General features: G+C 39.1%; 2 protein-coding genes across 3 annotated transcripts; both read left to right on the top strand.

The window, feature by feature from the left end:
* The first annotated feature begins 460 nt into the window (after positions 1 to 460).
* Positions 461 to 1,428, top strand: LOC121764160 (protein MAIN-LIKE 1-like). The gene is made up of 2 exons (XM_042160220.1): positions 461 to 875; positions 1,424 to 1,428. Exons 1-2 carry the CDS (start codon positions 461 to 463, stop codon positions 1,426 to 1,428), a joined length of 420 nt encoding a protein of 139 aa, XP_042016154.1.
* A 972-nt stretch (positions 1,429 to 2,400) lies between these two features.
* Positions 2,401 to 13,053, top strand: LOC121765501 (DNA topoisomerase 6 subunit B-like). 2 transcript variants are annotated; one of them, XM_042161681.1, is made up of 19 exons: positions 2,401 to 2,596; positions 2,707 to 2,759; positions 2,839 to 2,936; positions 3,019 to 3,124; positions 3,201 to 3,335; positions 3,483 to 3,534; positions 4,147 to 4,211; positions 4,416 to 4,522; positions 4,623 to 4,725; positions 4,803 to 4,888; positions 4,995 to 5,191; positions 5,902 to 6,017; positions 6,166 to 6,251; positions 6,356 to 6,428; positions 11,387 to 11,478; positions 11,744 to 11,882; positions 11,969 to 12,063; positions 12,250 to 12,424; positions 12,823 to 13,053. In XM_042161681.1, exons 1-19 carry the CDS (start codon positions 2,500 to 2,502, stop codon positions 12,967 to 12,969), a joined length of 2,022 nt encoding a protein of 673 aa, XP_042017615.1. In that variant the 5' UTR covers positions 2,401 to 2,499; the 3' UTR covers positions 12,970 to 13,053. The 2 variants fall into 2 exon arrangements, with proteins under 2 accessions (XP_042017615.1, XP_042017616.1); XM_042161682.1 differs by lacking the exons at positions 2,401 to 2,596; positions 2,707 to 2,759 and having other exon boundaries at positions 3,206 to 3,335.
* The last annotated feature ends 14,557 nt before the right edge of the window (positions 13,054 to 27,610 follow it).

The following is a 27,610-nucleotide window of genomic DNA, read 5'->3' as shown; positions in this document are numbered from 1 at the left end:
AATGACAAATTATTGAAATTGTTTAGGTTGATGTATATTGTTTAGTTTGAATTGTTAATGTTGTGTAGGTGAATTGTGTTAAAATTTTGTGTAATGTTGTGTAGGTGAATTTGTGTAATGTTGTGTAGGTGAATTTGTGCATTTTTGTATTGTGCATTATTTGATATTGGTGTTCCATTTTGTGATATTGACTTAAATAGTATCCAAGTATTGAAATGGTTTGTGAATTGTTTAATTTGAATTGTGAATGTTGTGTAGGTGAACTATGGCATCATCTTCAAGTGCTCGTCGAAGACTGTTATGTGGTCCTAAGGACCCTTCCGTATTATATCTTCAGAGACAACACGTCTCTAATAATATATGGGCAGGAGTTCCATCAGAAGACGTACGCTGCAGAAGATACGAATGAATCATTTGGGATGTTCCCATACATCCTCGTGTTTTGGCAGTGATAGACGAGATGGGGTTCGGCGGGATATTGAGGTGTGGTCAACCAAAAGACATTGGCCATAATCTTATCACAGCATTGATTGCACGATGGAGGCTAGAGACTCACACGTTTCACTTTCCAGTCAGTGAAGCGACAGTGACATTAGAAGACGTGGAGGCCTTATGGGGCCTCAAAGTTGACGGTGATGCTCTGACGGGTTACATCCCTACCAAGGATGTCAACTATTGGAAGCAAATTTCTCTGGATTATCTTGGCTTTATTCCAGATGTAGTTGATTTTAAAGAAATGGTTTGGAAGCAGACAAGCTTATCAAATCAACTGAGGATTGAGTTGAGTGATGAACACGACCAGTACATATATGTTCAACGTGCTCGTGTTTATTGTCTGCTGTTACTTGGTGGTCTGATGATCCCGAACGCATCCGGTAATAAAATTCCATTCTTCCTCTTGCAATTCTTCATGGATGTAGAACGATGTGCTAGCTATAGCTGGGTGGTGCGACTCTTCCTTTCTTGTACCACAATCTATGTGAAGCTGCCCTTGCTAGGAGGACCGATGTCGGGGGAGCTCTTACTTTGTTACAGCTGTGGGCTTGGGAGAGAATCCCAAATATTAGACCGCAGATGCTAAATCTCGTGCCTATAGACTACGTACCATGTGCAGTCGCGTAAGTTGTTCACTAATTAGTTTTTTAAGCATAATTTTTATTAATTTCTGTGTTACTCGCTCATAATTTAATTTTTTTAGATGAACTGGTCTGACCTCATATGTAAAAGCACCTGGGCATTGCATTGAAAATTTCAGAGACCAGTTTTCCATAATGCACGCCAACCAAGTAATTTACGTAACCTAATTTGTTGTTTGTTTGCTGTTTTGATTGAATTTGTTTTGACTAAATTTGATTCATCTGTAGTTTATTTGTAGGTTTACGTAACCTATTGCAATTGATGAGTATATGGATTGGTTTCGCAGGATAACCGTGGTGTACTTAACAAAACCTGGCGTGCATGCTCAGGAGGGCTTCCATGAAACGGCATCCTCTCATAGCTAAGCAGTAAATTGAAACAACGAGCCACTCATTTAAATTCATATGATGAAATGTAATTAACTTTGAAAATTGTAGGTGGAGGGAGACGCTTCACAAAATACGCCACTTTCTAAGTGGGCAAGACATGACAATCCATCAAATATTGATAAAAAATTAGATATACTAGAATATATAATATCATAACAATCTATCAAATATTTCTATTACTTACACCACAATACATATTATCATAAAAATCCCTCAAATATTGGTCAAATTATGAATATACTAACCGAATAGGAAGACTAATGTTTGGAAGAATGAACCAAAATCGAAATCTTCACCCTCAAATCGCCGATTGTGTCGACCCGAGCAAGAGTTTCCTTAAGGTTTTTCGCCTTCGGGGAGAGTTTTCGCAATTGGGGAGGGAAAGTGATTAGGGTTCGCGTTTTTGGGAGAAATCTTGCTGATATCTGGTTCAACGCTAACACGCCAACTTGGATGGCGTGTTTAACATTAAAATGCCAACGCTGAAGGCGTTTTTAACCAGAACACGCCCACGTGGATGGCGTTTTTAAACACGAAGAAAACGCCATCAACGTTGGTGTTTTTAAACCAAACACGCCAACCTAGTTGGCGAGTTTAAATAAGTACCGTATTTTTTTAAATTCACAAATTCACTGTAAAACGCCATCACAGTTGGCGTTTCCACTTAATAAAACGCCGGCTCGGTTGATGTTTTTTCCCATATATGAAACAATTAACAAAGTGAGTACATTTTTGTCATTGTAGTGGTAGAGTGCCCCCCAAACCCGATTTTCTCGTGCATCGGGGAGTGACACTAGTAACTACTAACGGTGTACGATAAATCCCAATCGACCATCAAAAATGTTACGAGTCCGGGTCGGGTTGTGAGATTTGGCCGTACCGTGTGGCAATTGATGAATTGAAGTATGAACTCGCGCGGGAGATAAAACCCCTCTTCTCTCCTTTGTCTGCAACCTCGCCTATTTTGACGAAAATGGAAGTTAGCGGCGATAGCCCAGCTGAATCAAACAAGTCGAAATCGAAATCGAAAACGCCTAGAAAGCCCAAAGATGCCCAGCTTCTCAAACAGAGTACTCTTTGCTTTCTCATGCCTTCAATTTCCGTTTATGTATATACGGAATTGTTTTTTTTTCTCCATAGTTTTCTGTCGAATTGATGTTGTGCTTCATATTTATTGTAGAATCTCCGGCGGAGTTCTTTGCAGATAATAAGAACATTGCTGGATTTGATAATGTGAGGTTTATGTCTAATTGATTTGGCTTAATCTCTCCGTGTGTTTTTGCTTCATTATCCTTGCTATATATTTTCTCAGCCTGGAAAATGTTTGTACACAACTGTTAGAGAGCTTGTTGAAAATGCACTTGATTCAGCTGAGGCTATCGCAGAGCTTCCCGTCATTGAAATAACAATGTATGTATCTTTATGTGGATGCGTTAGTTAGATCTGGATCAAGTATTTATTGCTACTGATGCTTTATTGTTGGTTGTTCTAGTGAAGAAATTGGGAGAAATAAATTCAACTCCATGATCGGTCTTGCTAATCATGAACGGGTTGATGAAGCGCTATACGATGACTTTGAGACAGACAAGGCTCGTGAGGTGCATATATATTTTTATTATAGCATGGTCAATTTCCACAATGATAGTTCTGTAGCATTAAGTTCTTGCTTTTCAGAAAAGACTTGCCAAGGAAGCTCGTTTCCAAGAGACTCAAGCAAAGAATGCTGCTCTTGGGAAGAAAGTTAAAGCACCAACAGCTTTTAAACCCACAAAAAGTCGTGAGGCCTCATATTATCGGGTCACTTGTAAGGTGTAAATTGATACATTCCTTCTACACTATTGTGATGGCTTTTTTACCACTTCATTTCATCTAACCCTAGAAATCTGAAATTCTAAGATACATGATAGTAGTATGCAATTAGTCAATCAACATCTGATTATATTGTCTTTGATGCAGGATAATGGTAGGGGAATGCCGCACGATGATATCCCAAACATGTTTGGGCGAGGTTCTTTTTACTTGACTCTGATAGCTTGTTCTTATGAATAGATTATATTCTTTTAGGACCCGTTCACTTTCCCATTTACAAAATGGGAAGAATTAAATCTGAATCTAATGTATTAGGTAGGGCACACACAATTGTGGGCGGTTTCTGCTGTTTAGTGAGTAAGAATAGCACTCTTTTTTTGCGGGTAGGGCCCACACAATTGTTGGCGGTTTATGATTGTACAGACAAAATTGCCCTTATGAAAAGAGTTAATTAGAGGGGAAACGAAAATGCTAGGGGTAATTGAGTAACTATACTTCCATTTCTTGGTGGACTAGAATTGAAAACCACCTCTCTCGTAAGATTTATTTCTGGAATTTTTTGGATGAACAGTGCGGGCCCTAGTACAATTCAAGGGCCGAGAAGTAATGAATCATGGAAGGTGAACATCATATTTACCCCCTAATTGAACCTATTTCTGGGCATATCTGGAAAAGTGAACGGGTCCTTAATTGGAAATTTTTTACTGATAGCTCTTGTATTTTATTTCAACATATAACATTGTGAAATTTAATTGTAACCAACATTCATATAATACTTTGTATTTTCCTTCTAAGAGTGACATCTGTGCAGTCCTCTCTGGAACTAAGTACGGCTTAAAACAAACCAGAGGAAAATTTGGACTTGGTGCGAAGATGGTAGGTTTTGTAAATAATTGGCTATTGTGCACAATACTCTCATAAGTATCGACTCTCGATCTGTATGTGAGGCAAAGTTCTCATCACGATATTGTCAGCTGCTGCTTTATTATGTTATTACCAGCTTATGAGTGTAGTTCCATTATGAAGGTAGTGACATGTTGTCCCACAAAGACGTAACCTTATCTATTCACTTGTGTGCAGGCTCTTATCTGGTCCAAGATGAGTACTGGGCTACCTATTGAAATTTTTTCTTCAATGAAAGGCCATACATTTTCATCGTTTTGCCGATTAGACATTGATATTCATAGGTATGCCTACATGTCTTCAGGACATGACTTAGCATCCTTTTGAACGTTGTTGAAGTGAGTCAAGTCCAAAGTGATAGTATTGCACTTCGTTAATTTCCAGGAATATTCCTCACATACATGTCCATGAGAAAAGAGAGAATCATGAAAGGTGGCATGGAGCTGAAATTCAGATTGTAATCGAGGGAAACTGGACAACCTATCGTGTATGATTTCATAAATTTAACATTTCCTTATGATAAAGACTGTTATCCTGACATGAGATTCTTGTTTGCATCTGCAGTCCAAAATATTGCATTACATGCGTCAAATGGCTGTCATCACTCCTTATGCACAATTTCTTTTCAAATTTCTATCAGAGTCTCCAGAGTACTTGCTTTTCCTTTGTCTTAATCCCATGTTATTCTTTTCTTACTGACTTATTTTTCAGTATATCTGTAAACTAATAAATAAACTTCATGGCTTGCTTTTGCAGTAAAAATATGAGCGTGAGATTTGCTAGAAGGACAGATATAATGCCACCAGCTCCTCTTGAGACCAAGTACCATCCTTCAGCAGTTGATTTGCTTTTGATAAAAAGACTTATTGCTGAAACTTCAAAGCAGAATCTTTTGCAGTTTCTTCAGCATGAATTTGTGAACGTTGGGAAGTCCCATGCTGAGCGTTTAATTGGTAAGACATGCAGGTGATTGTTGTTATTTGTGAAAGAACAATGCAGGAAAATGCTCATGATTTTGATATATGAGGGGAAAGATCTTAAGCCTTGGAAGAGCAAGGCCCCTATGTAAATGTCATGGTTTTAAGTAACAAGATCATATTGGTTAGGCTAGTATAGTAATCAGATGAATTTTGAAACCATTTTCCATGTCTATTTGTCTATGGTTTGCTTCCTCTGTTGTATGGTGTCCTTTGAAGCAAGTATCTTGTATGGTTATAGCAATCATGGGAGTCGCAGTGAACAGTGGAGTAAAAGTAATGGCAATTCTTTAAGCATGGATAGAATCCAAATGAATATGAATATAATCAAGTTGTTATGTGTAGCTCTTCCATCTCTCGTTATCATTCGTGTGATCACTCCTAGTTTCCTATAGACTCTTTTAACTTTTGACAAATATTAAGAGTTGTACAATGTCTAGTTTTTCCAAGAAGAGCATCGCTAAACGCTAAGTTATTATGAGGTTTTAAGCAATCTTCTTTTCTTTAGCACATTCCATTTGGAATGGTTACTAAACCATGTCGCTATGGTCATAGAGTAGCATTCATGCTTAATTTATTTGGCCAATCGAATTCTAAAGATGATTGATAAGTCCACATAACGAAAATACCTGCTTATAATTCCAAAATGGGGTCTATAACTGGCTTGTTTTAATGATATATTATAGGAGAAATGGGTCCAGATTTTTCTCCCAAAATGGCTGTGAAGTCTCTTACATCTCAGCAAATTGTTCGCATCCATCAGTTGTTCCGTCAAGCAAAGTTTGATGATCCCAGTGGTGATGTAAGTTTTACTCATTAAATGCTTCTTCCTTCTTGGTTATTTGGTTCCGGTTTCATTTCGCTGATTTGATAGTATCATTTCGATAAGTTTCAGATTTCCTTTGCTTTCATTTATTCCAATTTATTGCCTTAGCTGTGATCACTTGCAGTGTCTTAGTCCTGCTGGAGAATATAATCTACGATTAGGGATCATAAAGGAACTGCATCCGGATATGGTTGCTACGTATTCAGGAAGGTAGCCTTAGCCATTAAGTTCCTGATCTTTTTTTCTCTGCTAATTGGATGAAGTTTAGTTTACTATGAAATGAGAAATTTAAATATGGTTATCATCTCATGCAGCGCTCAAGTGTTTGAGGGCCATCCTTTCATTGTGGAAGCAGGACTTAGTTTGGGTGGAAAAGATGTTAAACAAGTTAGTTCTCTCTCTAATCGATGCTTCTTGCAGAGTACTTAAAAACAGCTTCTTTGATTTCAATAATGTACTTTCAATGCCTTGTTTGGTTCCTTAGTGCTTACCTCATATGCATTTAGAAGCAGGTGATTTGCAATGCCACTGTCACAGATTTTTGTGAGTGAGATAATAAAATATCCAAATTGAGATAACACACATAAAAAGTAGCCAAAAGTAATAATAATAACATAACTACAGTTACTATTGTACCCTTACTGCATTTTGGATTTAATTTTTAATATCATCAAATCAAATATTAGAAATGTTTCACTTTTTATCCTTATTTATTTTCCCACACTTACTATCCTATCTCAATTTTCGACCTACCCTCAACCGATTCTGCCTCGATCCGGTTGTGAAAGCTTCGCCTCTGATTTTGAATCATGATGCCCAGTGTTGTTAAGGTTGTGGGGCGCTCTGGGTCGATGAGGTGGGAATCTGGGTCGCGGGGCGATGAGGCGATGGGGCGAGGGACCCACGCATCGGGGCGCCAAAATAGGCGAATTATGTTTAATATTTAAATTTGTGTCTGTTTATTGCTTGAATGTTTATACATAATATATTAGTATTATCCCATCAAATAAATCTATATACATTATTATTCCACATTGGAAAGAGATCTTTAGGCTTAAAGATAAGCTTATAGAAAAAATATACAAAATTTCTAAAACAGCATAACACAAACTAAATAATTGTCAGCATTAGAAAATAGGATAGTTTCAAAACGAATTGCAAAATATAAAGTAAATAACTAAATATCATCATCACTTAAAGGTCGGTCCTCCTCTTCTTCATCAGATACAACTAAATTAATATCTTCATGGTCTTCGTTGTCATCCACAAGAGTAGCTTGTTCCCTTGTACTTGTGCTACCTCTAGTATGGTACACTGGTTACGACACTCTAGAAGCTCTACCAACCTCTCTCCAATGAAGATTATCATCCTTAAATATCAAATCATCATGATCATTATTCTTATCCTCATCATCCTCATCCCCCATCCTACCAAGTAACCATACATCACTTTCATCAATTTCACTCAAGAGAATATGATCAGTTTTGTCAATAATCTTGAATCCACGTTTAAGTGCTATTTTATACTTCACAAACACTGAGGCACTCAATCTTTATTGTGTTAGACGAATCCGCTTTTGGTATGAATCTAAAAATGAGGAAAATAAAAAATGTTAGTTTATTTAAAATTATAAATAAGATTCATTGAAATTCTAATTACTTACCTGTTGAAGAACACTCCAATTTCTTTCACAACCGGTAGCACTACATGTTAAGCTCAACACTCGAATTGCAAAACTTTGCAAATTTGAAGATTTAGATCCAAAGCTTCCCACCATGCAGCTAAAGGGAAAAATATATATAAACATTTATCATTACCATTCAAATGAAAATAAATAATAATGAAAAAAATGAATAATTACCTGGTGCCATATGATTTCTGTTTCGAATAGCCATAGGATATCCAAAACAAGAGACATCTGCCCTAGGCATTTCTCCCCTAATGATCTTGTCTTGAATATTTTGGTCGTGAACCTACTTCTCATGACATGCATACACTGCCGCATTTGCCTAAAAGACTCCCAGATTCAAGTAATGACCTGCAACCTGCCCTCTTAAAACTTTTCTTCTCATCCATGGAATGAATTGGAAATGGTCTCTTTGCATTGATCCATAGCCTCGTAAATATACCTTATAGTGGGCTTACACTCAGCATCAACTATCCTCAACACTTGGACAAGAGGACAACCCAATCTAAGTGCATAGAAGATATGACTCCAGTAATTGTCATTAAGCACCGTAGTAACGGGAGGCATATCGTCTATGCTCTCAAATTGAGTTGTCCTATTGTCCAAGTGTTGAGAATGGTTGATGCTGTGTGTAAGCCCGCTATGGAGTATATTTACGAGGTTATGGATCTATGCAAAGAGGTCATTTCCAATTCATTCCATGGAAGAGAAGAAACTTTTAATAGGGCATTTGATATAATTGATTCTCGATGGGATAATCAGTTGCGGGTCATTACTTTAATAAGGGAGTCTTTTATGCAAATGTGGAAGGTGTTTACACATGTTCAGAGATCATGTATGCATGTCATGAGAAGTTGGTTCCCGACCAAAATATTCAACACGTGATCACCAGGGAAGAAATGCCTAAATGCAGATCGGCAGTCTCTTGTTCTGGAAATCCTATGGCTATTCGAAACACAAATCAAATGATATCAGGTAATTATTCATTTTCTTTGTTATTATATTTATTTGAATGGGAATAATAAATATTTATATTTTCTATCTTCCTAAAGCTGCATATGGGAAGCTTTTGGATAAATTTGCAAAGTTTTGCGATTCGAGTGTTGAGCTTAACATGAAGTGCTACCGGTTGTGTGAGAGAAATTGGAGTGTTTTTCAACACATAAGTAATGTAATAAGAATCTGAATAAATTTTATTTATATTTTGAATAAACTAACATATTTTATTTATCGTCTAGCACCACAAAGATTGAATGACTTAGTTGTTTGTGAAATATAACAGAGCACTCAAATGTAGATTAAGGACAAAACTGGTCCTATTCTCTTGAGTGAAATTGATGAAAGTAACATATGGTTACTTGGTTGGATGAGGATAAGAATAATGATCATGATGATTTGGTATTTAAGGATGATAATTTTTATTGGAGAGAAGTTGGTAGAGCTTCTGGAGCGTCGGATTAGTGTACCATACTAGAGGTAGCACAAATACTAGGGTACAACCTACTCTTGTGAATGGCGATGAAGATATTAATCTAGTTGTATCTGATGAAGAAGAGGAGGACCGACCTTTAAAGTGATGATGATATTTAGTTATTTACTTTATATTTTGCAACTTGTTTTGAAACTATTTATTTTCTAATGATAGACAATTATTTAGTTTGTGTTATGCTGCTTTAAAATTTTACTAGTATATTTTTTTATAAGCTTCTCTTTATGCCTAAGCTTCTCTTTTCAATATGGAATGATAATTATATAGATTTATTTGATGTGATAAATACTACTCCCTCCGTTCCGCGGTAGTTGAGTCATTTCTTTTTCTGCACTCGTTTTAGAAAAATGATAATAAATAGTTAAAGTAGAGAAATAGTAAAGTACAAGAGAGAATAATGTAGAGTCTTGAGTCTTATCTATATTATTCTTTTTTTTACTTTATTTCTTCTCCAATTTGACTATTTATTATTATTTTTCCAAAACGAGTGCAGAAAATGAAATAGCTCAACTACCATTGAACGGAGGGAGTAATATATTAATATGTGTATAAACATTCAAGCAATAAAACAAAAACAAATATAAATATATATAACATAATTCGCCTATTCTGGTGCCCCGATTAGTAGGTCTGTTGCCTCATTTGACTATTTATTAGTAGTTTTCCAAAACGAGTGCAGAAAATGAAATAACTCAACTACCATGGAACGGAGGGAGTAATATATTAATATGTGTATAAACATTCAAGCAATAAAACAAAAACAAATATAAATATATAAAACATAATTCGCCTATTCTGGCGCCCCGATTAGTGGGTCTGTTGCCTCATTGCCCTGCGACCCAGATTCCCACCTCATTGACCCAGACCCTTAACACTGGCTAGCACAGCCCCAAGGTGGCTGGGGCGAACAAGGTGCAGGGGGCACAGCTGACCTTTATAATACATAAAACTCTAAACAATTGCTCAAATTCTGAAACCCTAAAACACTATTAACACTTTTGAATCTACAATAGATTTAACACTTTTGATTCTACAATAGATTTAACAGTTTAATCCGTTCTTCAAATTGTTGAGTGTGCACTGTGCCCCACTTTCCAAACGATGAGTTTTCTCAGTCGTGAATTATTATTTTTTTACTACAAATCACAACGGTACTCTCAGTTGTCGATTAGTGTTTTTTGGCTATAATGATCTCATTTGTAAATTAGTGTGGTTTGTCATTGATAGTATTCTTCCTGTGCATTGCAACACTTCCAAGATTTCCTAGACCGCTAGATCTATGTTGCATGTTACGTTGATACAGACTTATCGGCGGGAACACAGTAGGCATTTTCTAATATCTTGGCATACTAAACATAGGGTATGATAGGAATGCTAAATAACGAAGAAGTTGTTGGAATCGAAAATAAATAAATAAAAGATCAATGCTCGGTAAATCAAATTTTATTTTTGAACACTTCAAATAGGAAACAAAGCCCTAGGTATATGACGATAAAAGACTTCAACCTGAATAAAACTCTAAAAGATAAAGACTAGAGTCCTAATCAGACTCCTAGACCAAATCACACTCTAAGAGATAAAATTATTTATAACAAACTAATAACAACTACATAAATAATAATAACTGATAAAACATAAAGATGCAGATATGTATCATACGCCTAGGTATTTCAGTTTGCTTCTTGTTTCTCCAAGTCATGATTTATCTGAAGATACATTCCTCAGTCCTTAGTGGATGTCGTCGACCACTATAGATGTTCAATCTAATCTGAAATTCTGCATCTCTTTCTGCTTCTAAGCCCAGTGAAAAGATTCTTCCTAATACAATACTGTTTTTCAACGATTAACCTATATAGTGTAGCATTCTGCACATAATTGGAAGTTGAAAGGTTGAGCCTTTCATGGATCAGGTGTAAATTAGCTTAATATCGAGATGACATAAGTAATATCTATCTTGATTCTTGTTAGGGATGTGCCAGATATACAAGTGTCTACTATTGTTTTGTCTTTACTTAATTTGGTTGCTATATTCCGAGTATCTATCCTTCTGACTAATGTCAATTTTTATAAGGCATCTTATTGATGATTTACAAAAGAATCATATCCTGATTTCATAATGCTGTTCATGTGGCATCTGTCTGAGATCTATTCATGTTGGCTAAACTTTAGGGCCTTAATGTTTTCCGGTTTGCCAACCGGATTCCACTTCTGTTTGAGCAAGGTGCTGATGTTGTCACCCGAACTGCTGTAAAGAGAATCAAGTAAGAGATCCATCTATTTTATGTATTGTGTCATTATACATAGTTCAGATATCAGTATCTTAGACGTAGTACTATGTTCGTTTAACAGAAGTTGCCAAATCTAAAGTATCTTTCTGGAAGATCAGACGAAATAGTCGGGACAATTTCAGCTTCATTCATTGCTTATTATATATACTCTTATTCAGTTTGGTTTGCTTAGTGAGTTTATTTTGGAGATACAACTGCAAATGAAATGTCACTTTGAAAATTGAGTCTCATTTTCCAGTTGGAGCAATTACAAGATCAACCAAGCACAAGACAAGATTGGTGTCTTTGTGAGCATTGTAAGCACCAAAATTCCTTTTAAAGGGACTGGGAAGGAGTACATTGGTGATGACATTAGTGAAATAGCCTCGGCTGTCAAGGTATGAACGTTTACAATTAATTTCCGTTTTTATGATAATGTTTGAAGTAATTTAAGACTTGAGAGAAAATATGTTGCCACTGCCAGACTGCTATTCAGCAGTGTTGCATCCAGCTAAAATCCAAGATCGTGAAAAGAATACAGGCTCGTGAGCAGCAAGAGAGAAAGCGAAGTTTGAACAAGTGAGTCCTTACCTTGCCAATCTTGTTGAGGTGCCTAGCTAGTATCTTATGTAATACTAGCTCAGAACCACGACTTGACCACGTCATCCTTTTTTTCAAAATTTTTGATAATGTTGATTCCGTTTTGTTGCTGCAGAATATGATCTGACCTAAACGAAGCTAAATTTGTTTTCTTCCATTTCACAGGTACATTCCTAATGCCACAAGTGCGATTTATGAAATACTAAAGGAGATGTCTAGCTCTCATGCTTTGAAGAGAAGACGTTACGAGGGAAAGGATGCAGAATTACTGAAACAAGTTTCAACTCAAATAGTGACTGAAGGGACATTGCGAGAAAAGCTTGCTCAACACGTGGAGCAGGTGAGAAATTTTCCTTGAGAATTCGGTCCATCAATTAGTTTCTTTCGCTATACAACAAGGATTTCCTAGTTATCCTGGATGGAACAATCGTTTGCTGGGAACAGAGTATCATTTGAAATCTAGTGAACTTGCACCTTAACCCGAAGTTAGTACTTGTATTCGAACCATATGCAACTATCGAGCTTGTTTTGTCTGGGAGAAATAACTTAGGTTGCAGTTGGAGTTTAGGATCTGTGGATAAGATTTCATGAAGAATTTTAGATGACTGACTATAAACTGAGTGGACCAAATCCATCCAAACAACATTCGGATTGTGTCATTCTAGGCTGTTGTATGTATCATGGTCCTTCGAAGTTCTCAATCATTTACTGAGTGCTGTTTTGCATAATACGTTGCAGGTCGATTATGAGATGGCGCTGGAATATGCAACGCAGGCTGGTGTCAATGAGGAACCCCGCGAAGACATATTCATACCTCCATTGGAAGCTGAATATGAGTGCACTGAGCTTTTTAGTCCTATTTTTGTTTTCAGGCTCGTCGCTTAGTTTCATGTCTCCTATGTTTTATTATCCTGCACGCATATTGTTAGTAATGTTATCTTAATGAATTACATGTTTTTAAGCTCGTAAGATTTTTGTTGTCTTTCATCAACGAAAAGTGAATCTCCATTTCCAATCCCATTCTAAGTGAATCATTTCAAATTCGGCATAAGATTTTATGTAGTGTTGCTTTGTAAAAAAAGTGAAGATAATAAAGTAAAAAGAAAAGAGTAGAGAGAGTGATATTTCTAAATTTAAAAATGTGTTATTTAGAGTGAGACATTTTAAAAAGAAAAATGTGTCATTTAAAGTGGGACGGAGAGAGTACTAATATGGGACGGAGGGAGTCCTAATCTGATAACTAATATAATTTAGGCCATTAACTGATCTGTTTAGTTTTGATATGTTTTGTGATTTTAGCGGATTATTCTAAATCTTCATTTTAAAATAGTTCTTAATTAAATCACTCTCTACACATGTACTACATATTTTTGTTAAATTACATTGGCGTTAATATAAAATTAGATTATTTTCAAATCAGATTTTATGTTTGTATATTAAAGTAATACTATAAATTCTTCCATGTACATTGCTCCAGTAATATGTCGGATTTTTGATATTTTGTTTAGCCATCGAGGAAAAGCCACTGTAGTCAATCCAAAGCAAATGTGAAGGAGAAAATGAAATAAAGGTGGAATACTGGAATACTCATGAAATAAAACATAGATGGGAATGAAATAAAAATGCAAAAGCAAATGCCATTGCATTCATTTCCTCTTTCCATAGTACCGTTATTAATTTTGTTTACGCTACCTTGAATCCATGGGCGGATCCAGGAACTGAATTTCGTGGGGTCGACTCAAACTAAAAAATAAAAATAATGTTGAAATAAATTTTTTAATAAAAATATAATGCCAATGAGTACTCCTATTTTTTAATGTGAGAATGACAATATAGTTTGTTCTGTACCAAAATTTAGAAAATATAAAAATAATTCTAATCAAATAATAAGTTTAAAATGTTAAATTATAGAACTAATTTTTTTTAAAAAAATTAAAAAAATGATACTGTACTTTTATTATCATCATTAATTTCAAGTAATGCGCTTGGTTTAAATACTTCCTACCTCCACTATAAGTTAGAAATTTCTTTTAAATACAAGATTTAAGAAAATACTACTAGTATTTATTGAGATAAGTAGAGAGAATAAAAAATGAGAGATGAAAATGTAAGAGAGGTAAAGAGAAAATAAAGTAGTGAGAAAAAAGTAAGAAATAGAGAAGAAAGTAAGATGATTTATAGAAACAGAATATAGAAATTATTCAAAATCTTATTTGGCTAAAATTGATATCAAAATAATTACTACTCCTACTTGGCTTATTTGTTATAAACAAATACTCCTAGTAATAAAATCTGAGACTGTTTTAAAATTAAAATTAATTAGCCACTCTATTAATAGATCGTGATGCCAGCTAAGCAATTTAAACTGTTAAGGTAAATACATGGGAAAAATGAAAATTGGATGAATTCTAATTATTGCATTATCTCTCTCTCGCTCTCTCCTCGCTTACGATAAATAAAGCTTCTTCTCTGATCCCCCTCTCTTCATTCACGGTGGCTACCTCCATGGTGCTGTCTCCGTATCCCAGACATAGTCGCTGCCTCACCTCTCATCTCTTGCTCAGCCTCATCGTCATCTCTCTCTGCGCGGAGTAGGGTCGGAGGCAGCTTTCCGGCGGCACTCCGGGGGCGGTGGTGGGGTCGGCCGACCCCACTCGACCCCACCTGGATCCGCCGATGCTTGAATCCATCCATTGACATACGTAATATGTCCTATAAAAATATTTCTTTTTTTATTAGGATGGATCTTATTTTTCACTCACAATAATTAGTTACTCCCTTTATCCGTGATTAAATGTCACTTATTTGACCGGCACGAGTTTTAAGAAATTATTTGACTTATAATAAAGTGGGTAGAAAAGTTAGTAGAATATAGAACCTATTTTTACATGTTGGTTTTATAATAAAATGTGAGTCGAATGAGTTAGTGAAATATAGAGTCCACTCATCAAATATTGTAAAAGTGAAATGAGACATTTATTAGTGAACAGACGAAAAAGAAAAAATAGGACATATAGCTGAGGGAGGGAGTATTATATTTTGCGTTAAAACTCATATACTACTCCACTGCATATAAGAGATGGTAGATCCAAAGCAGTCACTCCATCAGTCAATTTTAGATTAAAAGCAGCATCAGCATCAGTATCAGTATCAATGGCGGTGCAGCAGCCACCACGTATAGCCATTCTTGGAGCTTGCATCTTCGTTCGTAATACTTATATTCCCCGATTAGCTGAAATCTCTAAGAGAAATTTCGGAATAAGGGTTTAAATTCGCTGACCTTTCGTAATTAGGGATTCAATTCACTGACCTTTCGTAATTTGGGATCGAGGCAGGCGTATTCTTCGTAATAAGGGAATTCTGATATTTTAACTTATTTAAGTATTTTTTTAATATTATTTCCCTCTAACCATTTATCAATGTCTAAATTACCTTATTCAAAGTCGAGAATTTATTCAATTTCTTGTCTAATTTTCCTACTTTTTTACTTCCTACTTTCCTCTGTATTCTGCCCAGTTTCATTTCAATAAGTTTGCTTAATTGTCATCAGCCACTCATCTCTCTCTCATTCTTGAAACTGTATTGACTATTGACAATTGCTCTGTACTCCCACTTTAACTTTCACTCTTATTCTGTCTTCCTCCTTCCTCCACTTTGGGGTCTCTCCACCTTCCACCATTAGCTTTTCCCCCATTTTTAAATGTAAGCTCCCAACACACTATGTCACACACACCAGGTAGAGCAAATAGGACTGCAAAGAATTATTGGGGTGTGAAACCCAACATAAAGATTGGATTTTGAGAGAGAAAGATGCAATCTTTTTGATATTTGATTGTAGTAGGGAGGGTTTATTTGTTGGATGCAAGTTTTGTTGAAAAAATTCATCCGGGGTTTGCAGAAGTGGGACAGAGAATGATTCTTGGATTAGTGGGACAGTAGTGTCAGTACATAAAAAAACAAAACAAACGAAAAACTGATTTTTTTTGGTTGAAAAAGTGGAAGAAGGCATAAAAATGATATCTTCAGGCATAAATTTGGTGATGACAGTGATTGGATTCACAGTCAGTACCTTGTTTATAGTGTTTGTGTGCACGAGGTTAATTTGTGCAAGAATTCAGCTGAATGCTTGAAGGGGATAATTTAGACATTGATAAATGGTTAGAGAGAAATAATATTAAAAAAACACTAAAATAAGCTAAAATATCAGAAATCCCTTATTACGAAGAATACACATGCCTCGATTCCAAATTACGAAAGGTCAGTTAATTGAATCCCTAATTACGAAAGGTCAGCGAATTTAAACCCTTATTCCGAAATTTCTCAATCTCTAACTTGTTCATCTCGGAGCCATTTGGAGTCGCACTCAGGCAAAAATAAATCCTCTATTTAACATCTGCCCTGCATTTTCGGTTTCTCAAATATCATTTCAAAACAAATCGAATCGAATCGTCTATATGGATTTATTGCTACATTTTCCGATTCCATCTTTTGGTTTGAAGAGCAGAGATTATATATGGTTTCTGCTGTTGAACAAAGTGAGATACAAGTCTTGCCGGACGAAAATTACAAGGAAAAGAAAAATAATGAAAATTACACGCTAAACAACTGAACAATTACACGGAAATATGTTGTGGAAAGCGGTAAGCCGAGTCGAGGAGTCCTCTTTCCGCAAGATGAGATACGCCCCGGTAGTGCTCTCGGTTTGGCGTGTCGTCCCCAAAGATAAAACGACTTCGTCTCTGGAGTAGCAGCACCGCTAGCAACAGAGCTCCGGCGAACGAGAGTGAGGCGGGGGCAGAGCTTCGACGGGAAGTTATGCAGAGAGGGAGTATGCAAAAATGCTTGTGTTATTTTATATCTAGAATGCAAAGGATGCAGCCTATTTATAGGCCAAGTCCACCTGCAGGGCATTGATGGAGTCAACAGCCATTATGTGTGCCATGATGGTTTGACTGTAACCGCCAGGGGTTATTGACTGGTGCACTAGCCAGTGGGAGCTGAAGAAACACGACGCACCTGGACACGCTACACGACGGGATACACCATAGACCCGTCGGGGTCCATCGGTGACCTTTTATCTCTCGTTATGGGTCGGGGTCCAGCGGGGACCTTTTGTCTCCCGTTATGGGTCGGGGTCCAGCGGGGACCTTTTGACTCCCGTTGTGAGTCGGGGTCCAGCGGGGACCTTTTGACTCCCGTTGTGAGCTGGGGTCCAACGGGGACCTTTGGTCTCCCGTTATACGTCGGGGTCCAGCGGGGACCTTTTGTCTCCCGTTGTGTGTCGGGGTCCAACGGGACCATGACGTGAACCAGGACCCGTCGGGGATAGCTTGGAGTTTGGGGTGGTCTAAAAAGAACAAGCGGGGCTCAAACCACGCTCAACGACCAGCTCCAAAGAACAGCCCAAAGACCACCCAAAGAACAATTGCCAAGATCCAAGATCCAAGGCACCAGGCATCCGGTGCACGGTGCGCGGGTCGAGGGTTACGGGTCGCGGGCGGGCGACGCGCGTGTGGGCTCTGTCACCCGTCTTATTCCACGATAATTATCACACATGATAATTCATCTGATTAAATACTTCATCAAAGAAGTCTATCATCCCCGATGTGGGATAATTAACACTTAGTTAATTAATCCCTTAGTCTTTTCACATAGCTCATTTCTAGCTTTATTGTGACCAACTTTAATATATTATTTCTCACTCACCGGGAATCGGATTTGAGAAAATGAATATACTACGGTCATCTACTCGGAATGTAGATCGACGTTATTGCATTTAATTTCACAAAATTAAATGTCTTGTAACATTTATTATTAGTCAAAAATCATTTGACCAAGCACGATTCCAACAATCTCCCACATGAGTGGAAATTGCCAAATGCATATGTATGCAGACACAAGCTCAACCCTCAAGAGGTATGTAAGCATAAGGATAGGTAGTTTTTGGCTTTGAACCATCCATAGTCAACACCATCGGATACACAGGCGGACTAGTAGCGCGATGCTTTGAACTATTCCTCCACGGCGTGCACCGAGACAATGATGTTAACACTTAAACACCTCAACCTCATTCGTTCTCACGTTTTGTGTTCATTTCAGGCCTTGGACACCACTTTGGATTCATAAGTGTATTGTTTGAAGCTGCCCTACTTCACACTTACATAGGTGATTCCTCGTTGACTATCTTGCCATACTCGTTCTCCTTGAGAACTTTATCTCAACGAGATCCTTTAGGAATCATTAAAAGTCATAGACTTAACCTCACCACTAGGAAAGTTTTTTTTTTCAATACTCTATTGCTCTATAGGGAATAGATATAGATGAGTGTTTCACACGAACTCTCATAGCTTAGTTTTCCCATTGAACCAAGTTCTTGGGATCTCCAGTCATCATGGTTGGGTTACCACTATGACAATTCTTTAGTTTGTGGATTTCAAACCCATTCCCTCTAGCAATTTATTCATTTGATCATGATTTAACCCTTTGGTTAGCGGATCCGCTAGATTATCCAATGACTTCACGTAGTCAATTGTAATCACCCATGTTGTGATCAAATGTCTCACGGTATTATGTCGTCGACGAATGTGTCGAGACTTACCATTGTACAAGCCACTGTTTGCCCTCCCAATAGCGGCTTGGCTATCACAGTGAATTAACACTGGAGGCACGGGCTTTGACCAACATGGAATATCTTCAAGGAAGTTTTTAAGCCATTCGGCTTCTTCCGCGGCTTTATCTAAAGCTATGAATTCAGATTCCATGGTGGATCGGGCTATACATGTCTGTTTCATGGATTTTCACGAGACAGCACCACCCCCAATAGTAAAGACATATCCACCTGTTGAAAGTGAGTCTTTGTTATCAGATATCCAATTTGCATCGCAGTACCTTTCAAGTACCGGGGGGTATCTCGAAAAGTGTAGCCCATGATTTTGAGTATACTTGAGATATCTCAAAACTCTTACAAGAGCTTTCCAATGCTCTTTGCTTGGATTGCTCGTATAACGGCTCAACTTGTTCACGGCGCAAGCAATATCAGGTCGAGTGCAATTAGTAAGATACATAATGCATCCAATGACCCGTGCATAATCTTCTTGTGCAACGGGCTCACCCCTGTTCTTGCTCAAGTGAACATTGAGCTCTATAGGCGTCTTAGCTGGGACGCCATCATAGGCGTTGAACCTCTTTAATACTTTCTCAACATAATGAGATTGTGTTAATGTGATTCATTCGGATGTTCTTAGAATTTTCATTCCAAGAATTACATCGGCTAGACCCATATCCTTCATGTCAAAGTTTCTCTTTAACATGGCTTTCGTGTCGTTAATCACTTGGGTGTTACTACCAATGATTAACATATCATCAACATAGAGACACACTATAACATATCCATTATCAGTGTTCTTAATGTAGACACATTTGTCATATTCGTTGATTTTAAATCCATTTGATAACATCACGTTATCAAATTTCAAGTGCCACTGTAACGGCGCTTGTTTCAATCTATAGAGGGATTTAACCAGCTTGCATACCTTTTTCTCTTGTCCAGGTACTACAAAACCTTCAGATTGTTCTATATAGATTTCATCTTTGAGGTCACCATTTAGAAACGCAGTCTTAACATCCATTTGATGAATCTCAAGATTGTGCACAACAGCAATCGCTAGAAGCACTCGAATTGATGTAATCCTCGTTACAAGTGAGCAGGTATCGAAGAAATCATACCCTTCCTTTTGTTTAAAGCCTTTGACTACCAGTCGAGCTTTATACTTATCCACTGTTCCATCGGCCTTAAACTTTCTTTTAAGGACCCATTTGCATCCTAAAGGTTTAGCACCTTCAGGTAGATCAACCAACACCCACGTGTGGTTTAGCAAAATTGAATCAATTTCGCTTTGAACAGCTTCTTTCCAATGCAACCCGTCTGGGCCTGCAAAGGCTACTTTTATCGATGTTGGTTCTTCATCCAACGTAAATGCAATATAGTCAGAACCAAATGTCTTTGGTGTTCTGATCCTGCTACCACGTCTTAGTACCGCATCGTTTGGATCATGCCTTGTTCGCTTGCGCGATTCAGGCTCTTCATCCACTGATTTAGAACTAGTGGCTTTATCCTCAATTCTCGTCTCAGAATTGGGTGCAATATTTTCCTTGTCTTTGCGAGGAAATATATTTTCAAGAAATACAGCATTTCTTGACTCGATTGTTGTTCCCACGGTCACAATCGGTATTTCAGACTTGTGGACAACGAATCGATATGCACTACTATTAAGTGCATACCTAATAAAGATACAATCAACCGTTTTAGGACTGATTGTAACTTCTTTGGGCGGAGGAACCATTACCTTAGCCAAACACCCCCATACTTTGAGGTATTTGTAGGATGGCTTCCTTCCTTTCCACTGCTCATAAGGAGTAACATCCTTACCTTTGCGTGGAATTTTGTTTAGGATGTAGTTGGCTGTCAAAACAGCTTCCCCCTACATGTTCTGGGGCATCCCCGAACTGATCAGTAACGCATTCATCATCTCTTTGAGAGTTCGATTCTTGCGTTCTGCAACACCATTAGATTGTGGTGAATATGGTGCAGTCGTTTGGTGAATTATACCACTTGCGTTGCATAATTCCTCAAACGGGGCTACGTATTCACCCCCTCCATCACTTCGAATCATTTTGATTTTACATCCAAGTTGATTCTCGACTTCGTTCTTATAATTTTTGAACGCTTCGATTGCTTCGTCTTTACTTCTCAAAAGATAGACATAACAATATCTTGTGCAATCATCTATGAATGTGATAAAGTATTTTTTACCACCTCTCGTTTGCACCAATTTTAAGTCACATACGTCCGTGTGAATTAATTCAAGGGGTTTTGTGTTCCGTTTAACCGAATGAAACGACAACTTAGTCATTTTCGCCTCAAGACAAGTTTCACATTTGTTTTGAGTTTCTACTTCATTTGCCTTTAGTAAATTTAAACTTACTAATCTTTTAATGACATTTTGATTTACATGTCCCAATCTATTGTGCCACAAGTTAGAACACTCAGTCAAATAAGACGAAGTAGATGCATTCTTATTATTAACCAACGGCTTAGGGACATGGCGTACAACTACACTAAGCTTGAAAAGTCCGTCAGTTACAAAACTTTTCCGAGTGACTTTCCAAACTTGTACAAAGAAAACCTATCAGATTCAAATACAAGTTTAAACCCTTTATTCACTAGTATTGATCCTGACACTAGGTTCTTGCGGATGTCCGGGACGTGCAGCACATCTCCAATGCCGAGGACTTGAGACGAGGCTTGATTCCCCATATTGATCTTCCTCCCTTCAACAGCGGTGTAGGAGGCGAACCTACTTTTATCGGCACAGACGTGGGCAGTAGCTCCAGTGTCGATATACCAGCCACCTTTGTTATCAACAAGGTTGACTTCTTCCGTGACCACAGCAACAAGGTCACTTTCATCCCAGTCCTTGAACTCCTTTTCAACAACGTGGGCAGCCGACTTCTTCTTCGGCTTGCGGCAGTCCTTGGAAAAGTGGCCAGGTTTGCCACAGTTGTAGCAGTTGCCTTCAACCTTTCTCCCAGGCTGCTTCTTCTTACCCTTGTCCTTTGCAGTTGGACGGGAGCGTTTGTTGGAGGGACCGCCCCGCTCCAACAGATTGGCCTTAGCAACAGGTGGGCTAAGGCCCTTAGCCAAACCATCGCGTTTGAGCACGTCTGACTTGATGCGCAACTTCACGATCAAGTCTTCAAGTTCATCTCCTTTCGCTTGTGCTTAAGGTAGCTCTTGAAGTCCTTCCAGCCGTGTGGAAGTTTTTCAATGACCGTGCCCACCGTGAAGGCTTCAGGCAGGGCCATTCCCTCGGCGGCGAGGTCGTGGATGATCAGCTGGAACTCTTGCACTTGGTCCATAATCGGTCGGGAGTCGACCATTTTGTAGTCCAAGTACTTGGCTATTACAAATTTCTTATACCCGCATCATCACTACGGTACTTCTTATCTAGCATTTCCCACACTTGTTTTGATGTGGTAATAGTGCAATACACGTTGTAGAAACTATCATCTAAAGCACTTAAAATAAAGTTTTTACAAAGATAGTCTCCTTTGCGCCAAGCGTCATACTCGACGTACATCTCGACGCGTGCCTCGTCTTCACTTGGCGGGGTTGGCTCGTTCTCCTTGAGGAAGTTCACGATGCCCAACGTTGTTAGGTAGAACAACATTTTCTGTTGCCATCTCTTGAAGTCCGTTCCAGTGAACTTCGACGGCTTCTCGGCGGGTGGCATCATCCTTGGTGCCATTGGTGCCGAGCTTGTCCCATGAAAGAGACCAAGTCCGTTGCCCCCATAGGAGCTAACAATTGGTTGGGACACAGTACCCCCCATAGTTGCATGGAGCATGGAGGCCTCCGCATTTGTGCCGACCCCGAAGGATCCAGCACCCGTGCCGACCTCGATGGATCCAGCACCCGTGCCGACCCCGATGGATCCGGCACCCGTGCCGACCCCGATGGATCTGGCACTCGTGCTGCCCCCGAAGGAGCCAACACCCGTGCTCCCCAGAAGGAGCTAGCACCTGTGTCGTGCCCGAAGGCACCGACACTCGACCCACTGAAGGATCCAATGGAACCACTGAAAGTGGAACCGACCGATCCACTCGAGGTGAATCTGGTAACCGTCCCGAAGGGGTTGTCAAACACCCACGGGGTTGTTGATGAAGAAGTTGAGAAGCCAGGGTCGGAATCATCGTTATGTCCGACGACGTGTTGACGGGAGCGACGGAGGACATGGTGGATGGAACGGTGGTAGCGGCGGTAGACGGGTCAGTCGATATCTCCAAGCAAAGGTGTTGATTTCAGTTCAGTTGGTGTGTGTAAAGTCATTTAGTGGCAAGAATATCTCGTCTTGCAATTGTTAAACAAAGTGAGATACAAGTCTTGTCGGACGAAAATTACAAGGAAAAGAAAAACAATGAAAATTACACGTTAAACAACTGAACAATTACATGGAAATATGTTGTGGAAAGCGGTAAGCCGAGCCGAGTAGTCCTCTTTCCGCAAGACGAGATACGCCCCGGTAGTGCTCTCGGTTTGGCGTGTCGTCCCTAAAGATAAAACAGCTTCGTCTCTGGAGTAGCAGCACCGCTAGCAACAGAGCTCCGACGAACGGGAGTGAGACGGGGGCAGAGCTTCGACGGGAAGTTATGCTTGTGTTATCTTATATCTAGAATACAGAGGATGCATGCCTATTTATAGGCCAAGTCCACCTGCAGGGCATTGATGGAGTCAACAACCATTATGTGTGCCATGATGGCTTGACTGTAACCGTCGGGGGTTATTGACTGGTGCACTAGCCAGTGGGAGCTGAAGAGACACGACGCACCTGGACACGCTACACGATGGGATACACCATGGACCCGTCGGGGTCCATCGGGGACCTTTTGTCTCCCGTTATGGGTCGGGGTCCAGCAGGGACCTTTTGACTCCCGTTGTTAGTCGGGGTCCAGCGGGGACCTTTTGACTCCCGTTGTGAGCCGGGGTCCAACGGGGACCTTTGGTCTCCCGTTATGCGTCGGGGTCCAGCGGGGACCTTTTGTCTCCCGTTGTGCGTCGGGGTCCAACGGGACCATGACGTGAACCAGGACCCGTCGAGGATAGCTTGGAGTTTGGGGTGGTCTAAAAAGAACAAGCGGGGCTCAAACCACGCTCAACGACCAGCTCCAAAGAACAGCCCAAAGACCAATTGCCAAGATCCAAGGCACCAGGCACCCGGTGCATGGGGCACGGGGCACGGGACACGGGTCACGGTGCGCGGTGCCCGGGTCGCGGGCGGGCGGTACAAGGATCCAGGTCAGATTTACTTTTAAAGAATTCATTTCCTCAATCATTGCATGATGCCACTTATCCCAGAATTTAGATTTGGTAGCCTGCTTGTAAGTTTGAGGCTCATCCCCATCAGATTCATGTATATTGAAAGCCAAGTTTATTAGAGCAATTAGCCCTACATACCTAGCAGGTTTATTCACATTCACCCTTCTGGATCTATCCCTAGATAGCACATAATTATTCAAAGTAGAGGCATCAATAGCATTTTGAATTCCAGAAGGACTGTTCAACAAGTTTTGAGCAGGCACAGGAGCATTCCCCCTAATAGGACTAGCATGCACATCATCATGAGGTAAAGCCTCATTATTAACATCATTAGCAGGTAAATTTCCCTCAAGGGGTGTATCACTAGGAGTAGAAACTGGCACAGAGTTCCAAAATGGTTGCTCCACCTCACTTGAAGCATCCACAGGATGCTCCACAACAGTGGGTATTTCTGTGGACTCCACCTCACTAGGAGGGTCACTGTCCACTTCCTCTAGAGCTGAGCTTTCAGTCATCCTCAGACATGGGAATTCAATCTCATTAAAGATTACATCCCTGCTGATCATGACCTTAAAACCAGGCTCATCTCTAAGCCAGATTCTATATCCTTTAACACCCTCAGGATAACCCAAGAAAACACCCTTTCTAGACCTAGGTTCAAGCTTATCAGTTTTAGTATGCATAAAAGCAGAGCAGCCAAACACCCTAAGGTGAGAAAGATTCAAGGATTTTCCAGTAAACACATATTCAGGGCACTGCCCCAATAAAGGCACAGAGGGAGATCTATTTATCAGATAAGTAGCAGTTAATAAAGCTTAACCCCAAAACTTCTTTGATAAACCAGATTTTGAAAGCATGCACCTAACTTTTTCAAGTAAAGTCCTATTCATTCTCTCAGCCACTCCATTTTGCTAAGGAGAATAGGGAACAGTTTTATGCCTTTTAATATCAAAACCAGTACACAAATCATCCATTTGGTTATTACAAAATTCAAGCCCATTGTCAGTTCTGATAGCCTTAACCCTTCTTCCAGTTTGATTTTCAATCATAGTTTTCCAAGTAGTAAATTTTCCAAACACATCAGACTTATGTCTCATTAGAAAACACCACACTTTCCTTGAAAAATCATCAATCACAGAGAGAAAATAGACTGAACCAGAGTGAGATGACACAGGAGTAGGCCCCCAAACATCCAGATGCAGATATTCAAGCACATTCTTACTCACATTTGCAGGGACAGATATAGGAAAAGACACTCTATGTTGTTTTCCAAGCACACATGTGTCACAAAAAGGCAATTCACCACAAACATCAGAGTCAGAAAGAATAGCATGTTTTTTCAGAATGTTCATCCCCTTTTCACTCATGTGACCTAGCCTATTATGCCACAACAATAATTTGTCAGATTTTACAACATTGGCAAAGGCTTTATCACAAGTAAGAGGGACAACTTTACAGACATACAAACCACACCTTTTTTGAGCCTTAAACAAGCACATAGAACCTTTACAGATTTTCATACAGCCTTCTCCCCACTTACCACTCAATCCAGAACTTTCAAGAGCATTACATGACATCAAGTTATAGCACAGATCTGGAACATATCTAACATCCTTCAAATTCAGCACATAGCCATTGTTAAATTTTAAACACACAGTGCCAATTCCAAGAATTTCACACTTCTTGTCATCAGCCATTGACACATAAGTGTTTGAAACAGGTTTTATCTCAGAAAACACTTCTTTGAAGGGACTCACATGATAGGTACATCCAGAGTCACATAACCAGTCATTTGAAGTATAAGGACACATAGGGGAGGCATTGATATTCAACAAATCATGCACCATATAACACAGATTCATTGTCAGTTTCATATTTAACCTTACTAGCAATATTTTCAATCTGAGAATTGTTATTATTATGGTGAGGAGGCTTATTCTTCTTAGGCTTGGTACATTCCTTTTTATAATGCCCAGTTTCTCCACAATTATAACATTTTCTGAAGGATTTAGGGTCCCTACTACTGGATCTGGACCTAAATTTCTTCCTGGAGTTGGATCTATTATTAGAACCACCATTTGATTCATGTCCCCCTCTTGAATTGGATCTACCCCTAACATTAAACACTTTATTGGCAGTAGATTTGTCAGAACCCCTTTCCCTTAGATCAAGTTCCTTAGATTTTAGGGAGCTAATTATTAAATCAAGAGGAGCAGAGTCTCTGTCATATTTAATGGCAGCCTTTACATCACTATAGGAATCAGGTATGACATTCATTAGAGCAATACTAGTGTATTCATCCATTGTTTTATCACCTGATCTCTTAATATCTTGCACAAGTTTCTGAAATCTATCCACATTATCATCTATATCCTTAGACAAATCAAGTTTAAATTTGAACAACTTTTCAAGCAAATACATTCTTGAGGACATAGAAGTCTCTGTAAACAGAGTATCAAGTAGTTTCCACATTTCAGAGGCAGATTCAACATGATCAACTTTCCTAATCACAGAGTCAGATAAATTGAGAATAATAGTCGCCCTAGCCAACTCATTCATTTCATCTTGTTTTTCAAGATAAACATCATCAGACAAAGTACCATCAACAGACTTGAAAACCTTTTGCTGAATCAAAATACACTTCAATTTTTGTTTCCAAATCATAAAGTCATTTTTTCCATTAAATGGAACCAAACCAATAGGCTGAGACATTTTGAACACCAATTCAGCCAAAACACAGTGAGCAAGGTAAGAACACACTACTTTGCACACAAGAGAGAACAGAGACATGCAGGCAAGGACCAAACCACAGAATTTCACAAGAAGAGCACTCAAGAACACAGAGACAAGTACCCAGAGGGCAGAAACAGCTATCTCCACAGAGAATTTTTCCAAGAACACACAGTAAATACACCATACACACAGGTCAAACCCAAATTCCTGACTGTCACGAGCATCACTGGCTAAGGCTATCCCAGTTCGCAAGCACTCACTCTTGGAGGGCGCAGAGGGTCACTTAGGCAGTATGTGTGCTTGGTGGCTAGGTAATAAGGGATCAGAGAGACAGAAAAAACAACAAGCAACCACGGAAGCGAGGAAAACACAGAGGAAAAAAAAAACACACAGAGAAGCCTAAAACCTTGCCAAGGTCAACTACCAGCAGCAAAAGCCCAAACCTAAGGTGGCTCTAAACAGAAAACCAAAAATAAGGGAGTTACAGCCAATTTACCTGAGCAAACCCCCACTCGAAGGAGGGTTCCACTTGCCCACCTCCTTATAGCGACTCGGCATGCCGGAATCGTCCCCCCGTGGCTCTGATACCACTGTAGGGATCAAACAATTCCGGATTCACTAATTACCGAGACCTCTTTGGTCTTGTTACAAGATGGCTCAGTCAAACCACCAACCAAGCGACAGATTTATACAAGATAACTAGCTATTACAACAGTCAACAAATAGCTAATTACAGATTTTATTTTTGAGTCAGAAAGTCTCCAAGATTTAATGATAGTACCTGCACACTCAAAGCTCAAGTCAGTGACACAAGAAAGCAGATCCAAAGTGGATCTAGTGCAAAACTCACTGAATATGACAAGAACAAACTAAGAACTCCAATAGATCACAATGAATGGCTCAGAGACCCGCCAATAG

Source organism: Salvia splendens, chromosome 14 (assembly GCF_004379255.2).
Source record: "Salvia splendens isolate huo1 chromosome 14, SspV2, whole genome shotgun sequence".
In the NCBI taxonomy this organism is placed as follows: Eukaryota; Viridiplantae; Streptophyta; class Magnoliopsida; order Lamiales; family Lamiaceae; genus Salvia; species Salvia splendens.
This window is presented reverse-complemented; position numbering and strand designations above follow the sequence as displayed.